Genomic DNA, 18580 nt, shown 5'->3' on the forward strand with positions numbered 1-18580 from the left:
GACCTTTATAACATAGTTGCAACATTTATATGTTAATATTTCTGTAACTTATAAACACTGCATCGAATGTGTGACAACTTTAAAATTAAAAGAAAATGTCAATATTCTAAACTTTCTATAGTTGTTTGGAATATGCTGTTTTGCTTTTAAAAAGCTGCATATCTTGTCACAGACTCACAGAATGGTTTGGGTTGGAATGGTCCTTAAAGATCATCTTTTTCCACCTCCCTGCCATGGGCAGAGACAATTTCCATTGGACTTTGGATGCTCCAAGCCCCATCCAACCTTAGTTTTCCTGGTTGGGTGACCTGTAGCAGATCTCCACTATAATGTGGAGATGGATGGAGTGCCTGGAATTCCCATGTGTTGCCCTTCAGGTGCTCTCCTGCTGATCTGTGATCCTTCTCTCCAGGCTCTGGGCATTTTTTTCTGGCACCAGCAGCTTTATTTTAATGTATTTTAAACATGTATCTGATTTTTATATATATGTATATCTAATTTGTACGTCTGTATTAAATTCTGGACATCCTGAATTATTTATTTGGAAAATTAATCTTTAAATGAGAACCTGGTATTTTAGTTTATTTCACAATGGAGGGAGAAGAATTGCCTGGGTCCTGCCTAGCTATAATTCCCCTTGTTAAGTATTTTTGTACATTCCAGTCCCAGGAAAGAGTTAAAGTTTTAATGATGAAAATAGTTTCCACACTGAGAGTGTTGTCACTTAGCAGATTAATCTGAAAGATCTTAAACCATTTTATAAAGCTGTTTAAGATGCTGTTCTTCACATATGAGAAAATTAAAACTCTGCTGTTTAGAGGTTGATGGGTTCCAGTGGGGATTCTCCAGTAGAGGTGTTGATGGGTTGCTGGTGTTCCTGGGTTATTAAAAAAAAAAAAAACCAAAAAAAACCCAAACAAACAAACAAACAAACAAACAAAAAAACAAAAAAAACAAAACAAAACAAAACAAAACAAAAAAAAAAAAAAAAAAAAAAAAAAAAAACCAAAAACAAAAACCCAACATGAAGAGTGTTTTGTTGTTTTTTGGCTGGATTGTTTTGGGGTTTTTTTAGATGTGGACAAAAATGAGCATAATTTGATATTGTTGCTTTTTGGGCACATGTATCCGTGGGACATGCTGAGGTATTTCCTTAGGAGTAATTTATTTTTAGGTGCTGTATTGCCTGTAAGTTATTTATGATGCCATTCCTTTATTTTAGCAAATGTAGCAGTTCAGATCCCTGAGTCTGGTTCTTGCCAATCAAGTGGGTGCCTTGGGGGGAAAAACAGCCAGAAAAAGTAAAAAAAAAAATCATGTTCTTCCCATTGTCTCGTTGGTCTTTCAGATTTTAAGGTTTTTTTCCTGCATTTTGCAGCGTCCTTTTCTTGGGAAAAAAAAAAAAAAAGGGAAATGAGAATTTCTGTGTAAACCTATGACCTGAGAGGAGTGGCTCTCAGCAAAACAGCAACTACTACAAAACCAGACAAAATCCCAAGAGTTGCTAATGTGATAATAGTATCTCATATTCATTGAATGAAGTGCCTGTGCCTCAGTGCTGTCATGGGACTGTGAATGTGCTTTTAATCTCTTATTTCTCCAGAGAGGCAGATAAATCTGAACCCATTATGTGCTGAGGCTGAGGCAGGGCACAGAGATTTACAGGGTTGTGCAGGGAATGAAGCTGTCCTGGCTCTCAGGCACAGGGGGATTGGAGAGGATGGGGTGGTGTGTGTTACTCCAGTATTTCCACCTGCTCTTGCCATGGTTTTTCATAGTCAGCACTCACAGAGCAAGGAGAAAAGGCTGGGTTTGATGGAGAAAACCTGCTGGTAAACACTAATGGTACTTTGCACATCAGGCAGTGACCAGCTGGCAGCAGCTCCTGCTCCTCAGGTGATGCCAGGTCCAGCTGCAGCCTCAAGAACAGCTTAAGAAAATGAGACCAACAGGTAAAAGTGAGGAAATGGCAGTGGGTTAGAAGGAGAGAGAGGAATGGGAGTCAGAGATGTTGTGGGCAAGGTGAATCGAGTAGAGAAAAGTGGGAAGAATTTGAGGGATATTGGATATGATCCATTTTTCGGTGGAGCTCAATTTTATAACCTGAGTCTCAATGTTAGAAAAGTCCTTTCTCTTTATACTTTTTCTTTCTCTTTCTCATTTAAGAATTTGCTGTAATATTTGCCAGACTAAAAGGTGATCTCTGAACTAATTATTTTTTTCATGGAAGGAGACAGTGAGCTGCAAGGACCTGGTTTTTACTTCTGCAGGTGTGGGTAATTTCACTGAGATCTGCTGGAAGTAGCTCAAATTTCACTAACCCATCACTGAGTCTGAGAACTGATGCATCCCTACAGCTGCTCCTCAGGAACTGTGGGAATTGAGGGAAATGTGGGATCTTTCTCAGGTGTTTCTGTGGTGCTCTGGGTTCAGATGGATTTTCCTCTGTGTGTTCTTAGTCCTGAATGAGCTCAGTCTGGAGCAGAGCTACAGGGGAAGTTCACAGGAGTCTTCTGGGAAAATGGATTTATTGAAAGGTGATGAAAGCCTGGCTGGCTGAAGTCCATGGACCCCTCCTGACTCACTGAATTTATTTAAGGCAGGGAAAAATGCTTTGAAAACAGGAATACTAGTGAAGTTTAGGTCACCACGGAGCAGGATTCTTTACCCTGGCCACCTTCATTTCCCACCAGCTGGCCAGCCAGCTGCAAGAAAAGCAGAATTCTCTCAGCCTGTCCAGCAGTAGGAGAGGTTCAGTAGAGCCTTTTCCTGTAGCTAATGAGGAAAAATGGGAAATAGTGATTGAAAGTTCACTGCTTCAGTCCCCAAGTGCTGAGTCTGATGTGCCAGAGGAGCACCAGCATTTCTGGAGAGGGATGCTCAGGTTGGGCACCCATGCATTGCACTGACAGCTGTTATCATTTAACCAGCAGATTTTCCTTAGTTTGAATATGTTTGTGTAACGTTTTGCTTGGTCCTCAAAGGCTCTTGCAGATATTGTGATCATTGAGATTCACTTCGTTACTGCTAAAAATTCATATTTGCATTGTGGTGACTTGAACTGCAAAACTGAGAAGGCTCACTGTGCTCTGTAGGCACAAATGCCTGTTTCTACAACTTCCAGTGCAATTTATTGCCTCTCAGAGGTTTTCAGAGTTGTTTTATCTATGCCACAAAAGCAGAACAGAATAAGGGAAAACCCTAGAAATTAGATTTGTATGGGAAAGGTGGCTCTGAAACCACCTAGAAACTGAGAATAGCTCAAGGTTTTTTGTTTTTTTTTTTTTTTTTTTCATCTGAGCCTGTTTAGGCTGAAAACAGAGGTCACCTTAGGGCTTTTGGACTTCAGAAGCCTCTAATCCAAATCTGGATCTGGAGAGAGGCATCAGCTTATTCAGATGTCAAACTGTGAGGTGCAAGTCTTTTAAAAAGGACAGAGGTTTTTATTTTATTTTTCTTTTCTCTCTGAAAGGCACTGGAAGGGAGAGTGACTGACAGACAGCCAGATCTGTGAATCAGGCACCGTTATGACATCTCCAGTTGGGCATCTGGAAGTGGAAGCCCCTGAAATCTGTTAATCTGTTGTCAGCTTTGAAAATCCCATTCTCCCCCCCATCTTCCCCCCCCTCCAACTCCCGCCAGCTTTGAAAGTTCAAACTGCGTGCTTTTTATCACATTTGTCATTCCTTGGGAGTGAAGCTCTGGCTTTCAGAAATTTGGCTGACAACTTTGTGGGAACGAGCCAAAAATCGAGTTCAACTTGCACCTTTGTGTTGCTGCACCCAGTGCTGTTCTCAGGGAGAGGCAGAAGTCTGAGCTAGAGGGACCCCAGCCTCATTTATTACCACAATTACTATCAACTTGCACCTTTGTGTTGCTGCACCCAGTGCTGTTCTCAGGGAGAAGCAGAAGTCTGAGCTAGAGGGACCCCAGCCTCATTTATTACCACAATTACTATCCTCTGCCTGAATTCAAGCTTGTTTTCTTTATCCTGAGGTAGGTGGACAGGAACTGATGAGGTGTACACAGCCAGGAGTGTGGAGAGAGAGAAAGTGTCATATCTAAACCATTTCTTCTCGGGCTGTTCTTTCATCTTAAATAATGCAAAGGTCATAAATCTTCTGGAAGTCCTGCAAAATCAGTGCTGCAAAAGACTTAGAATGGTTCCAGGCAAGTTCAAATGCTGTTTTATGGAGGCTCAAGTCCAGCAGTGCAAGGTTTGATAATTTAAATACATTTAAATGCACATTTAAAGCAATTTAGATAATCTAAACTGGATGTAAAGCTCAAGCTGGGAGAAGTGGCTTTTGGGGAAGGAGCATAGCTCAGAAATGAAGTTGAGGTGAGGTGCACAGGGTATGGCTTGTGTCTTTATCCATGCCTAATCCTTTGGATTACCATTAAATGACATATTTAGTTGTTTTTTCAGAGGAAATGTTTAAATTTTCAAATACTTGTGATTTTTCCCTTCTGTAGGTGTTCCTAAGTTAGCGACATAACTGCACTCCTGATGATTCACTCACATATAAGTAAGATTATTTTGGGGAGAAAGCAAAGTTTCAGATGTAATTTAATTCTAATTTCCAGGCAGGCAGAATTAAATTCTAATTTCTGTATTTCTAAAGGCAGCTGCACAGTGCATTTGAAGAGGCATCTCTGTCTCTCAAGCTGAGATTTGCTGAATTTATTGCTTTTATGTGTCCACTGATTTCAACCAGAACTGACCCAGAATGTGAATCTTACAGGCAAAATTTTATACATATTTCAGTTCAAATCTTAAAAAACTGCATACATGTCCTAAAGTAACACTGGTTCACAGTGTTTATCTCAGAAATTATTCATTTTTTTTTTCTAAATGAAACAGAAGTTCCTGATAAAGGAAAGACTTTAAGTCTTTCTTCTTGCTAGTGTATTGATTCAGCAGCTGATATATGATGTTCTCAGGGTTGATTTTTCTACTTTGTTGGAAAAGCACCTGGAGTTTCTGGTCTCCTGTCAAGGAATTGAAAGTTTGTACAGCTTCTTCTTTTCCCAGAGGTCATTAGTGAACATACAAAGAGACTTTATAAATCACATCTGAGCCCAGGTGATAAGCAGGAAACAAGTGGTTACACAAGCAGTGGCCAATTCTGAACGGGACAGATGGGGATGATAAGCCACGAGGTTGTAAATCACTGTCAGTGGCTACAGTGGAGCAACACCTTCCCCTTTTTTGGGATTTGACTGTGTGCACAGGTTGCCCAAAGAGCTGGACAACAAACCAGCTTTTTTCCTGCTCTGAGTCGCAGGTGCATCCAAAACTTCAGAGCTGGTAAATCCCAAGGAGATGTTTCTATAAAGATTGATGGTTTGGGTTGGAAGGAACTGAAAGATTATCTCATTTCACGCTCTGCCATGGGCAGGGACACCTTCCACTATCCCAGGTTGCTCCAAGCCCTGTCCAACCTGGCCTTTGATTTTTCCAGGGGTTGGGGCATCCACAGCTTCTCTGGGCAACCTATGCTTCATCCCTTTAATAATGAAGAATTTCCTCCTAATAAATACACCAGGTCCACTGTGTGAGATACACAGTCTGCTGTGCTGAGCATTTTCTTTCCTTCCCTCCCCTTCCCCAGCAATCAAGGAGAAATACATGGACTGGACAGAGTTTCTCATCCAGGATCTGACCGGCGCCAGGACGGCCCCTGCGAATTTGCTGGAAGGTGTATGTATTAGATTGCAGTTCCTCTTTCCTCGGTGTGTGTGTGTATGCTCCTGGCCCTCAGGGCTGTCTGCTTGTAGTGTCTGTGTGCCAGCCCTGCCCCAAAATCTGTGTCAGCAATGCCTGGACTCTGCTGGCTCTGCTTCTGACCCAGTCACAAAGAGTTTGTTTTGTGTTTCAGTTCTTTAGGGAGTTTGGGTGCTCAAAAAAGGGCTGGTGGGGGATCCACAGAAGGGAGAACTTCAGTGCCCCATTAGATCCATAAAACTGGTGACCTGGGCTGCCAGTCCATGTCTGCCCCATCCCTGGAAGTGTCCAAAGGCAGGTTGGATGGGGCTTGGAGCAACCTGGGATAGTGGAAGGTGTCCCTGCCCATGGAAGGGGGTTGGAACTAGATGGTCTTAAAGGTCTTTTCCAACCCGAACCATTCTGTGATTCTGTGGCTCCGGCTGGAGAGGGGTTTGGTAGGTTGATGGGGAACACTGTCAGGTTTGTTTTTATATGGGAAGTGCTCCCTCAAGGACATTCCACCTAAATCCAGCAGTCACGTTTAGCAGGGAAGTTGTTGGGTGAGGTGGCCTCAGAAGAGCAGAAAGGTCTATTTTTTGATGCACCCATTCATCCAGGAGCCCAGTCTGTGCAGCAAATCCACAGGGTGATTTGCACCTGGAACAGCCTCAGTGTGCCTTGGGATCCTGGATAAAAAAAATCCCACAGCTCCACCTTGAAACCACAGGCAGCTTTTACATCAGGGCCTGCCCTGCTCTCATGTAGATACTGTGGGGGCCTTTGGAGAGGAGACAGATGGTCCTGCAGCAGCCCCTCAGTCTTTGTCCCTCTGTATTTTAGGCTGAGAGGGAGAGCACATCGGAATTTACCTTTGTGAAAGTGCCCACAAGTTGCCTTGTGGGAAGCCAGTGTGCACCCAGGCACTGCTTTTGCTTTTTTGTGCTTGGTCACTTCCACCATCCACAGCTGCATCCTTTTTCCACATGCCCAAGCAGCAACAATCAATACCTGGCAGGGAGAACTAATATTGTACCATTAGGGTTGTTTTTTTTTCCCTCCCATTCTGATGGATGAGCAAACCTTTTCGGACCCCAGATAATCCACATCCCCATTCCTGCACTACTCCCAGGTGGCATATGCAGAAATCTGGTGGTGTCCAAGCCCCATTTATGGTGTGTACCAAACCTCCCCTTTCTGCAGGCAGGGAGGAGAGGCAGCTCCAGGCAGAAAAGCAAAGAGAGAAAACATTTTGTTGGCTTGAAACAGTTTCTGACCCTTTTTCTGTTGTTCTCTGTGCTCAGTGCTGTCTGTGTCGTGCAATGTATGTTGGCCCCTGTTGACAGATTTGCTGTTTGTGAGTGCTGCAGATTGTTGTTAGACTGTTAAATCAATATGTGGTGCTACTTTTTAAATTATTTTTTTTAACGTGCCAGCTATGCATGTTGAAGGGTTTCTTGCATTATGGTAAATGTTAATATTTCATGCAAGCTGATTATTAATCCTAGCCATTCAGTTCTCATGGGGTAAGTGACAGCCCATTGGCTTAAAATTTAGCACACAAATCAGGGAAGCAATATTCACTTTGATACAGCCAGGGATTTATTATAATAAGTTAAATCATTACACCATCGTTTCATATTAAAGAATATTTTGTTGCAACGAAGCAGTTGTATGAGAGGGGAAAAAAATCCACATTAAAGTGGATTTCTGTTGTATTATTAAATTCTGACATTGGATTTTGCCATGAAATAATATTTGAAGAGATTATACACATGCTTGCAGCTTGCACTGTAGAAAAGTAGCTTATTATGGCAAATATATTGTTCTGAAAAATATCTATTAATCATAAAGCTGTTTAAAATGGTACATGTGATAAGTTTTTAGTTAATTTTAATTGCAATTTTTACCATATTTTCATTCTCTTGCCTGCTTTTTTGGATTAAGAGAGATATATGAAAATCAGTTGCATCTCAAAATTTGAGTGTTTTAAATATTCAGTAGGAAAAGTAACTTTTTGAAAAATAAAGGCTTTCTCCTTATTTTGTTATTAGAAAGAACCATCCTGGACTGACTCTTGATTTACAGAATTAATATTTTAAAAAAGTAATGTGAGATGTTTATATGGTTTAATTAAGTAAAAGTGAGACAAACACACAGGGGAAAAAAAAATCTTTGTTTTTAATGTATTTTGCCTTTGCTTAGTATCTCCTTTGGGGACCAATGCTTCCAAGTCTTGGAGTCATTTTAATGCTGCTCTTAAAACCCCGGAACTGAGACATTGCATAAGAACTCAAACTTGTATTTAATAAAAAATAAGAAATCTAACCATTATGTTGAAGCTTGAGAACACAGAGATGCTCATAGTCACAAAACAAAAACACTGAGCCCCAGTGGGGTTGTTCTGCAGAGCGTCTTATGTATTTTTAATGCCTGTGCTTGCAGGTGGAAAGTCACACATGTGTGTAAATGGCTGCAAAACTGGGATCCCAGAAAATAACTACATGGAAGCAGATTACCTCAGTCACTGGGATTTCTTGGGCATGGTGGCTTGACCCAACAAATCCTGTGTGCCTTGGGCTTGGATACAAACCTGCTGTGGGCTTTGAGCTTTGGTATAACCCCCACAGGCTCATGCATCAATGGCTGAGGGGGATAATTTGCTCTCCATACCAATAGAAATTAGATAAATCTGATTTTGGGGAAAGAGATCAGCACACAGAGTGAAATTTCTGGGTCACCTTTTATGTAAATTTTAGGGTCCAGTCCTGTGGTTGGTTCTTATCAGCTGCAATCAATGAAAATTTGTTTGAAATCCTCCAATAAAACTGGGCTTTGAGTAGTTCAGGAGCATCCTAAATGGATGTGCCTTACGAGCTGTTCCACCTTTTATTATTCTCTTTTTTTGTTGTTGTTGTTGTTGATGATGTCGGTTGAGAAATTAGCACAACTGTTGTTTTCTGTTTTACTTCTGAATTTGCACTTGGAAGACATTGGGTAAAATAGAAGAAGAACAGACTGTTTGCTGATCGCTTGGATGATGGTGTGAAAAAACAAAAATAATCTTCTGCTGTCATCTGTTTCCTTGAGAAGTCTTCAAATAAAGTTTAAAATAAGGAGTTTTGCTTCTATTCAAACAGCCTCTGCGAGGAAAAAACCCTGTAGACCTCATTACAGTTGATTCCTTAATAGAGCTGCAGGATTCCCAGAATCCCTTTCAGTACTGGATAGTTAGTGTGGTTGAAAATGTTGGAGGAAGATTACGCCTTCGCTATGTGGGATTGGAGGAGACTGAATCCTATGACCAGTGGTTGTTTTACTTGGATTGCAGACTTCGACCAGTCGGTTGGTGTCAAGAGAATAAATACAGAATGGACCCACCTGCAGGTAAAGAACCTCCTGGAAATCCTTGAAATGCTGTTTCCCTCTGTGGATTTCACTGATGTTTTGGGATGTTTGTGTAGCACCTCGGTCGTTTTCCCGTTTTCCAGCATTCACATTGCTTCCTCAGTAGTTTCTGGCTGTGGCACAAATGGGAGGTGAGGTCCATCCAATTTGGGTTCAGAGTGGGTCAGGTAAACTGTGTTGTTTATTAAATAAATTCAGTTGGAGTCTTGGCCAGTCTGTCAGACCATATGAAACATCTGGAGATTACAACTTAGAGAAGAAGCTCTTCAGGGTTGAGTTTAGTGTCCAAACCAGCTTGAATGGAAAGAGATTGGGACTGCAGTTAAGCCAGTCTGGGATCACAGATTGATCCACCTTCTTCTCTGTAGGTTAACAACGTGTCCAGATCTGTGCCTCATTTTCTTTGTGCTGTGGGTGAATTTTTTCCATGAGTATTAAATTCCCCTCCTCTGGGAAGGTGTTCCTGATGTGGCTTCTGTCCCTCACACCTCATGAGGAGAGTTGACCCCAATATGTTCAATTCTCATGTTCACAAGTTTGTCTGGGACTTGGGTCTTGAGTGCTTTTTGGAAATGTGTGTTTTTCTTCACCAATAGGTAGGAATCAATGTTCCCCATCACTTCTAAATTAGATATGAGTGCTGGAGAGCATGAATATCACCCACTCTGTTGTTTTACAGACTCGCAATCTTTTCATTGACAATCTCTGAACTTCTTGGCCTGTATAGGTTTGGTGAATATAGAAATGGGCCAGAGGAGATTTGTGCTTCCTCTTTGTTCATTGCATTTGCTTTTCTACTCTTTCCTCCTCTTATCCAGTTGTGCATCCTTCTCTGTGGATTCCCCACCCCTCATGCCTTTCTTTTCATTTTTTTCAGTTGTCTTTCTTTAAACTTGCTACTGGACTCTGTATTTGCTGGAGTTGTTTACTTTTCTTCTTCTCTCTCCTTAACTTTTAAAATTTCTGTCTCTTGTTCCTACCTGTTTTCATCTGATAGCTGTTTCCTCTCATTTCTCTAGTCATTCACTTTTTAGTGAATATTGTTATTAATGGATTCAATGCCCAGATCTTCTTCCTGACTTACATTGACTTAAATAGGTTTTCATTACTTTACATCTCCTGAAGTTGAGCCTTGTAGAAGTTTGCTGAGAAAAGACCCTTCAGGTCTGAACTCTTCTGTTTTTGCCCAAATATTCTCCTGATCACTGTTTCTGTGGTCTTCCACTGATCCTCCCTTCTGACCCAGCTGTCAGGCTCTGCCCTGCAGGGAGTAGCCAGTCAGGAATGGAAATCTGAGAAGTTTCTGGAGGCAGGAACGCTGCTTGTTCCTCTCCTGATCATTTGATCTCTGCCTAACACACAGTCACAGAATTGTCAAGGTTGGAAAAAAAATCCTTTAAGATCTTGTCCAATCATCCTACATGTCCACGAGGCACAATGAATTAATAAAGTGTGTGAGACATTAACTGACAGGAAGAAGACAGAAAAAAATCCCCAAGTGGCTGGTCGTAAGGGATCTGCTTCAAATTAAAGTCTCTGCAAAAGGAGTCTTGGAGCAGTCAGGGAAGCAGTGGTGAGTTGTGAGGATGAGATTCTGGCAGCAGAGAGCTCTACAGAAATTCAGGGATGAGGCTGTTGAACCACAGACTCGAAAAGTGAAGTTTCCTAAGGACCTGAGGCCTGGAGACTGTGTCAGGGGTACATCCCTTAGTGACATCTTTAGGGAAGAGCATTTGGAGTAGGAGGATGTCTGTCATGTGAAAGACATGGTGTGGACCTTCTTAGGAAGGAGAGACTCTGTGGGCAGTACCTTGATTTTTACCCATCAGGGATGAGATTCACCTGCCATGGTGCATCAAAAGACAGTTCTGCATGAGAAATTGCTTTCTCTTTATAAAAGAGGATGCAAAGACACAACTAACATTGGTAAGGTGAAGTGACATCTTTTTAAGCCTTTTTTTTTTTTTTTTCCCACACTCAGGGGGGTTGAAACCAATGAACACACACCTGGTTGTCCTAAATTCTGAACATCTGAAGCCAGTTTTAAGGTGACTCCTTGATTGATAAAGGGAGCAGCCTTAGACTGTATGTCAGAACTGTTATGAATCTCCTCTGAAGGGAAGCTGAGGACATGTAGCTGCTCCCAGATCAGGCTGTGTGTCCCCCTGCTGTCAAACAAGGGTGTTTTTATACATCACTTCTGCAGCTTGTGACAGTGCTTTGCCCACCCTCAGCTTGGATGCTTCATATCCACCCTGAGCTTTATTCCCCTCTGTGTCTGGGATGTGACTTTTCCCTGTTGATCCACTCCTGGCACCTGCCAGGTTTCACTTCCAGGTCAGTCTCTGGTGATTCAGAGCATCTCAGATAAAGGAGATCCCATGGGCCCAAACAATATTTTGGACGGAGGAGTCTCTTTTCTGAAGCCACCAACATCCTAATTTAATGTGAAAGGGGGTCCTCTGGGGCTTGGAACTAGATTCTAAAGTCTCTTCCAGCCCAAACCATTCAGTGATTTGAAACAGCATCCCAGCTGTCTTCTCCAAACAGACTCAGTATATCTCACAAGCCCATTATGTGGAGCAAAGGGGTTGTAGCTTATTTTTCCTTTCAGATGTATATCTGAGTCTGGAATAAGCCTCCTTGCTTGTGCAAATTGGCACAGGCTGCTTGACACAGAGCCACTGACAGCCTGAGCTCAGCTGTTTATGCAGGACCAGATCAGCCCGTTTTATTCTACTTTCTATTTAAAGACAAATTGCCAGTCATTTTAATTGCTCACTACTTGTGAACCCTAATACAAATTGACACAGTACACTTTGTTCAATTACCTGCAGCCCTGGCACTTCAATAAAATGCTTTATGCTCTTTTAACCATGCAATTTAGTGTCCAAACACTTGCCAGCATAAGCGAGACGACACTAATTAAATGTGCACATGATACTCCTCACTGGCCCTTGAAACCAAACTGGAGTTGCTTCTGTATCTGGAATTTTGTTGGCACTGCCCAGAGAAGTTGCTGCTTGTTTTCACTGATTTTGGCCAAAAGTTGCCCAAAACTTGGCCAGAGTTGGCCAAGATGCCAGTTTCACCTTTCCTGTGCTTCACTGGCATCACAGTAGAAAATGAGGGTGTGTTTCCAGCAGGGAAAGCATCAGGCACAGTTTTTCTGAGCTCAGATTTGGAACAACAGGCTGGCAAAATCATACTGAGTTAAGTATTCCCGTGTAAATTAAACCAAAAAAGAAATAAGGTGAGTTGTCCCCCTCCCTGCACTTCATGCTGGTCAGAATTCCTGCAAGCAGAGGAGAAGTGAGGCAACAAAACTATAAAATAATGAACAATTAGATAAAGAGTGCACTTCTTAACACTTGTGCCTGCTGCACATGCTGTAAACAGAGACTTGAAATCTATATTCTCATTAATAACCAGACAGCTGAGGAATTAAAAATACTGCCCTGAAAGGTTAACATTCCCCTTCAAGTGTGTTTAAATTCATATGCATATCCTTGATGTCTGTTCTGAAGTAGTGAGATTTGATATAGTGGAAGTATAAATACATCCACTTCAGTGAGTGATTCTGCAAATCCTGTTTTGATAAGGTCTTAAATCTGTTGAGTTCAGAGCATAAAATTCTCTTGTTCCATCAGTGCTAGGTGGAAACAGTGCTTGCCAATTCCTCTTTTTTTTTTCTTTTTACACATATTTTTTATTCCCTCCTTCAGAATTGTAAGATACAGCAGTAAATCTTCTGCTAGCTAGTAAATATCTCTGGTTATTAGATGTACAGGATTTAAATGCAAATTGGGCCAAATTGAACCTTGATATGAATATGGGAAGCCAGGCCAAAGAAAAGCTTCACACTCCTCACTCTGTATCAAGGTTCGAGTTTATTACTGAGCAAATGTTCATTTCCATTTTAATAATTGTTGCAATCTATCTACCTATCTTCTCTCTTTGAGGCCTTGATATGAATGTTCTGCAATAAGTTGTTACGTGCAAGATAACAATATGTTTTCTAGGGCAGGAGTAAATCCAATATAATGTTCCTCATCACAGTATTGTTTCCTACATTGTTCCCTTTGATGATTCATAGGCATTTCACTGCACTGAACCATAAAGGGCTTGTTAATATCATGATTTAATAATATGAAACCTGTGTAAAGAAACTCACTGGAAGCAATGTGAAGCTGCACAAAGATGTTGCCTAAAAGTGTAATGATGGAAATTCATAAGTCCTGGCTCTGGTGTGATGCTCTGGTTTGAGTGTGACACCAAAAAATGTGTCTGGGTAGAGATTTAGCTGAAATGTTTCTTCCCACACCCACCCCAACCATGCAATAAAAAAAAAAAACAAACCTCAAATAGTTTCTGAATAACAGGTGCCTTAATAATGATAGGTTTTGTTTTGTTCAAATATGACTGATATTGGCTGAAGACCTGAGGCTCCTCAAACTAAGAATCACTAGGTATTTTGAGAAATGAAAATGAAAGGAGAGGGTTTTTTTTCACTATTTTGAAGTAATGAGATAATACAATTCTCATCCCTCCAGCAGTATTTGAAGGATGTGAATTTTTCTGGGTTTTACTTCAGGATATAAAACACAATCTTCCTCCAGTGTGCCCCTGCTAGTTGCTTTTGTGTTGAATTTATCCATGCTGCACAGCTTGGGATGTAGACACTGTTCATTTCACTTGCTCTGTCCATTCATATGACTTAAAAACTTTAATCTTCCAAAAATGTTTGATCTCCAAACAGTCACCTCTTGGTTTTGTTGTTCTTTTTTTTCCTTTTTGTTATTGCCATCCCTTTAGATATCTATTCTCTGAAGAGTATAACTGAGTGGAAATGCGCTCTGGAAAAATCCCTTAATGATGCAGCAAATTTTCCTCTTCCAATGGAAGTTTTCAAGGTAAAAGATACTTTTCCTTTGCTTGTGGAACCCATGATGAATAAATACCATGCCATGTTTAGCAGCTTATGTTAAACTTTTTCTGGAAAGACCTTTGCTATAATACATAACCATGGAAGGTCACAAGTTGGATGTTCGTATAAAACACTTTTTATGTGCGGCTTTATTTCTTAGTCGGTGTTTTCTGGGGGCTGGGGGTGACCAGCAGGGATTTCTCCAGTTATTTTTCATGTGTCTTGCTCTGTTAGACCTGTGCAAAGACATCATACATAACTGTGAAATAGTGAGGCTATGAATATAAAAGTTGACACAAACTGGACAGATTTCTGTGAGCCTTTCACCAAAGTTTTCACCTGATCACAACCCACGAGGTAGAGAAACCCCCTTCAGGGACCTGTAGTGGAAGTGAGAGAGAATTTTGTTCCTACATCTAATTTTTTAATTTTTTTTAAAATTATTATTCTAACTCTGGTGCTTCAGTCCTGAGACACTGGCTTTAATTTCTCATGTAAATCTGCACTGCTGTTAACCATGGTGGCTCCAGATAATCCTGATTTGCAGCCTGCCTGGCTTCCAGCAGTTCCATCCTGGCTGGGATGGGATGGACACTGAGAGGATGCTCAGAGAGCACAGCAGTGCCCCCACATCTCTGGTATCACCTTTTGCTTGGTGGACCAGGCTGCCCTCCCCACCAGCAGCCTGGGGATCCTCTGGGATCCTTCCCAGCCCTTAAAGCAGCACTGCCCTGGGATACTCCAGAACATCCATGGAATTGGTGCAGTTCATGTGTGGATGTGGCACTCGGCAGTGCTGGGTTGATGGTTGGACTTTGGTCTTAGAGGGATTTTCTATATTCTATATATTTTTATCTTTATTTTATATCTTTATATATTCTATATATATATATATATTCTATATATTTCTATATTTCTATATATTTTATGGTTCTATAACTGGAATAAGGCTCTTTCAGCGTGTCCCATTCTGGCTGGAAAAAACCCTGTTGCCACCTTTATCCTCCCTGCAGGGACTTGCCAGCAGAATCTTCTCATGAGGAATCCAGGCACTCAAATTAGCAATTAGTTAATTTGAGGACACTTTTCTGATAGCCCATGCAGGGGCTCATTGGCAGTGTGGGAGTTCTGCTCTGCTGGGAGAAGGGGGAAGGTTTGTGTTGGCCTTGGGCACAGATTTGGGCTTGAGGAGCCTTGTTTTGGGAGAGTTCTGGGTCTCTGCCATTCCTCTCATCCAAAGCTTCCATCTGCCAACTCTATTAAAAGTTTGCATTGGCAGCTTCAAGATCAGAAACGCTGCTTTGTGTGGGGCAGGGATTAAATCACAAAAGGGGATGTCTAATGTGTAAATTTTATTCCTGTCTATGTGAAAGAGCGAAGAATGTTTCTGATGAGGCTCATGAAACAGCCTTTTTGAAAAGAAGTTTATGACTAACAGCTGTGTTACTGCCTCTTCCCAGCGTGCCAGACTTATACCCATGTATTTTAATTATTGCATGCAGGTCATAAATTTGATTTCAGCAAATCCCAGTTGCTGTGTGGTTGGGGCTTACAAAGATGTTCCTGTTGGAAGACAATGCAAAACCTTGGAGTGGCCCAAGAGGAGGGTAACTTTGGGGCCAAATGTGGCAAAAAATGGCAATGTTTAGGTCCATGGTTAGGTCAGCAGGACTTCTCTGTTTATCATAAGTGGAAGGTGAGCACAAGATGAGCAGAATTCAGAGTTTGGTGCTGTCTGAGCCCTGGTTCTGGTGCTGGGAAGGCAGGAGACTAAATTCATTTTTGTGTGTGGGAATCACTTTATTCTGCCCATTTAGGGTGAATCAACCTCATTTTGTACATCTTCATTAAGGTGAAAAAGACAAGATGTCATCTGTGCCTGTCAGCAAGTCTTCCTCTAGTAATGACTTAAACATGAGTTAAGGCTTTAGGAGATATCTGAGAGTAAATTTTACTCATCTTGCAAAGAAAGCCAACGATTATGTATGGGACCTTCAAATAGAATCCCAGATCCCCCCAAAGAGTGTCATATCCAAAGGTGTCTCTTATAACTTCTTTCTAATTGTAAATTTTTAAATTTTTATTTACAAACCCAGCACACAAGTAGCATCTCTACATGGTGCCTGAGGCTCCTTGCCACTGTAGCTGTCATTTGTTAGATAAAAAAAACACAAGGTTTGACAGCTGGCAACTCCTAGAGATCTTCTGGAAAGCTGAAAATGCCTCCTTTGGCAGACATGGTAACTGCACACTGAGCAGTTACATTCTGTTTTCCCCACATTTCCCTGCAGAATTCCATGACTGAGCAGGGTGTAGGTGTGTCCTTGCTCTCCATGAGCATGTCGCCTGGGCTGGATTGTGGCTTAAATCCATGTTGTCCTTAAAGCTGTGCATGACTGAGGGAAGTGTCACTGTGGTGCCATCAGACTGTCCCCAGGAGGTGGCACTGGCAGAGCAGAGCCACGTTTGCTGTGTGAGAAGTGGCTGCTCTCAGGGGTCTTGTCAGCCCATTGCTGCTGTCACAGCTCCTCATTTTTGGTGTCACAGGGTTGGGTTCTGCCTGAGAACTCAAAAAAAACATGGGTTTGAGCCTGAATTATCAATGCTCAGAAGTGTGGCAAGAGCTGAGCTTGGCACGTGGTGATCTTCAGCAGCAGCTCCAAAAACCCTTTGCAGAAACACAGCCCTGATCCTCTCTTGGCATCCAGGGACAGGACACCAGACCACAGAAGCTCGTTGCAAAAATCAAGGAGAAGGCTGAAAACAGGATTTTCTTCTTCTTTTTTTTTTTTTTTTTCCCTGGTGCTGTTTTACACTTGGCCATATGCTGGAAGTGTTTGTAAAATGCTTTAGGATCCTTTGAGAAAGGAATGTGATGTTTAACTGCCAGAAAATGCTGCTATTATGCAGCTACTAAACATAGTGTTTTGCAAACTGCACATCCTGGAATAAATTTTCCTCCTCACAAAAGCTTTTTGCAACACACCTGCTATTTTGTCGTTCCCTGCTTTTCAGAAAACATGTTGATCCTTGAAGAAAAATAAATACAGGCAGGGTTTTCAAGGGTGTTTGAATGGCTTAGGAGCACAAATCCTTCCAAAAGGCCACAGCCCAAGGACGTGTGTCCTTTGCTGTGTCTGTTCTGATTTCAGGGTGCTGTTGGGATGCCCCTACACTTGGTTTGGTACCATAAATGATGGTTTGGGCTTCAGGGGACACCTGATTAAATGGTCAGGGCTTGTTGTGAATAAAGGTCATCAAAATGTTACCGGGGCCTGATTTTGAGTTAAGTGGAATAATTTCAGTGGTTTGCTTCAGTGCTGGTGTTGCTGGTGCTCTCTAGGAGGGGGCCATGCTCCAAGCACAGCCCTAATACTACAAATCAGTGCATATTTTAGATTTACAGCCCAGCAGCTTGTATAAGGTGAATGGGTTTAGTTTCGTGGAGAGAGGCAGACAGGAAATCCTGGATATCTTCTCTGACCTCCCATTCTGCTTTCTCCAGTGTCCTGTGCCAGATCTGTGGGTCCCATGCAGATCTTGTGGATCCTCACCTCAGGCACCTCTGTTTGGGCAACTAAATCCTACCCATGTTTTGGGGTTCTCATCATCTTTCCATGGATTTTGCATGTTGGCATCCTGTTCAAAATTCCTGTGAAGTGAATCCCAATGACTGGCTTGGATGGAGCTGTTACCAGCCACATCCCTAAACCAAACCCTGATAAACTGCTTGAAGAGCATCCAGGAGAGAGAGAAGTGTTATCTAAGACAGGTGGAAGTTCCTGATTTATAGCCTTTGGTCCCATTCCTCTACCCTCCTCTCCTCCTTTCCTGAAGTTGTTTTGTGTTTTTTAAAGTCCTGAAGTTGTTCTTTGTTTTCTAAATCTTTCTGGCAAAAGGCCCTTTATATTATGCCTGGCCCATTGTCCCCTTATTTCTGACTGGAGCTTCTGGATGCCTTCTGTTACCAGTTAATAGTATTAGTTAATACTAAAACTAATGACATGGAAGGAATCAGTTGGGACAGATCTCTCTTAAGGAGACAGATGGAAGGACCATCCACTACCCAGGCAAGAGCTGCCCCTGAAATTCAGGACAGAGTGGAGCTTCTAATTCTACACTCACAAGCCTGAAGACAAATATTAAACAGGACTCCTTCCTACCAAAAAATTATGTTTTTTCCATTGGATGAACTGTGCATTTTAGTAGTGAGAGTGACACTTTCTCAAAGACCTCGATTTAAAAAAAAAAACACAAAAAAAGGAAGACAACATCTCTCAGAATACAGCAGGCATTGTGGGTGTTTTAGAGTGTTTTCTTCCAGTGTTTTGTATTCTGGAAGAGTTTAAATTAGAGAAACCCATGGGATACTTCCAACTCGTAGACAATCCTGACCTGGCTGCATGAGCAGCCTTCAAGTCCAGCAGGGTTTTTCTGTCTTCATCCCCCCTCAGTTGATGGGCACGTGCTGATGCAGCAGCTTTAGAGGAGTGTGCCTTTGGTTATCCCTGGAAGCCAAACCCCAATCCCGAGCTCCT

The 18580-nt window shown here is 41.9% G+C and overlaps 1 protein-coding gene across 1 annotated transcript in view; it reads left to right on the forward strand.

Annotated features, from left to right (window-relative positions):
- SFMBT2 (Scm like with four mbt domains 2) overlaps positions 1-18580 on the forward strand; it is a gene marked incomplete at its 3' end in the record, with an annotated part of 103204 nt that overhangs the window by 41883 nt on the left and 42741 nt on the right. Inside the window, exons 5-7 of the mRNA XM_083860280.1 lie at positions 5616-5704; positions 8848-9094; positions 13931-14028. Of these exons, the coding sequence (XP_083716406.1) occupies positions 5616-5704; positions 8848-9094; positions 13931-14028 (434 nt within the window). The remainder of the gene's footprint in view (positions 1-5615; positions 5705-8847; positions 9095-13930; positions 14029-18580) is intronic.

The sequence above is a fragment of the Zosterops lateralis genome (genome assembly GCF_965231275.1).
Source record: "Zosterops lateralis genome assembly, chromosome: 4".
In the NCBI taxonomy this organism is placed as follows: Eukaryota; Metazoa; Chordata; class Aves; order Passeriformes; family Zosteropidae; genus Zosterops; species Zosterops lateralis.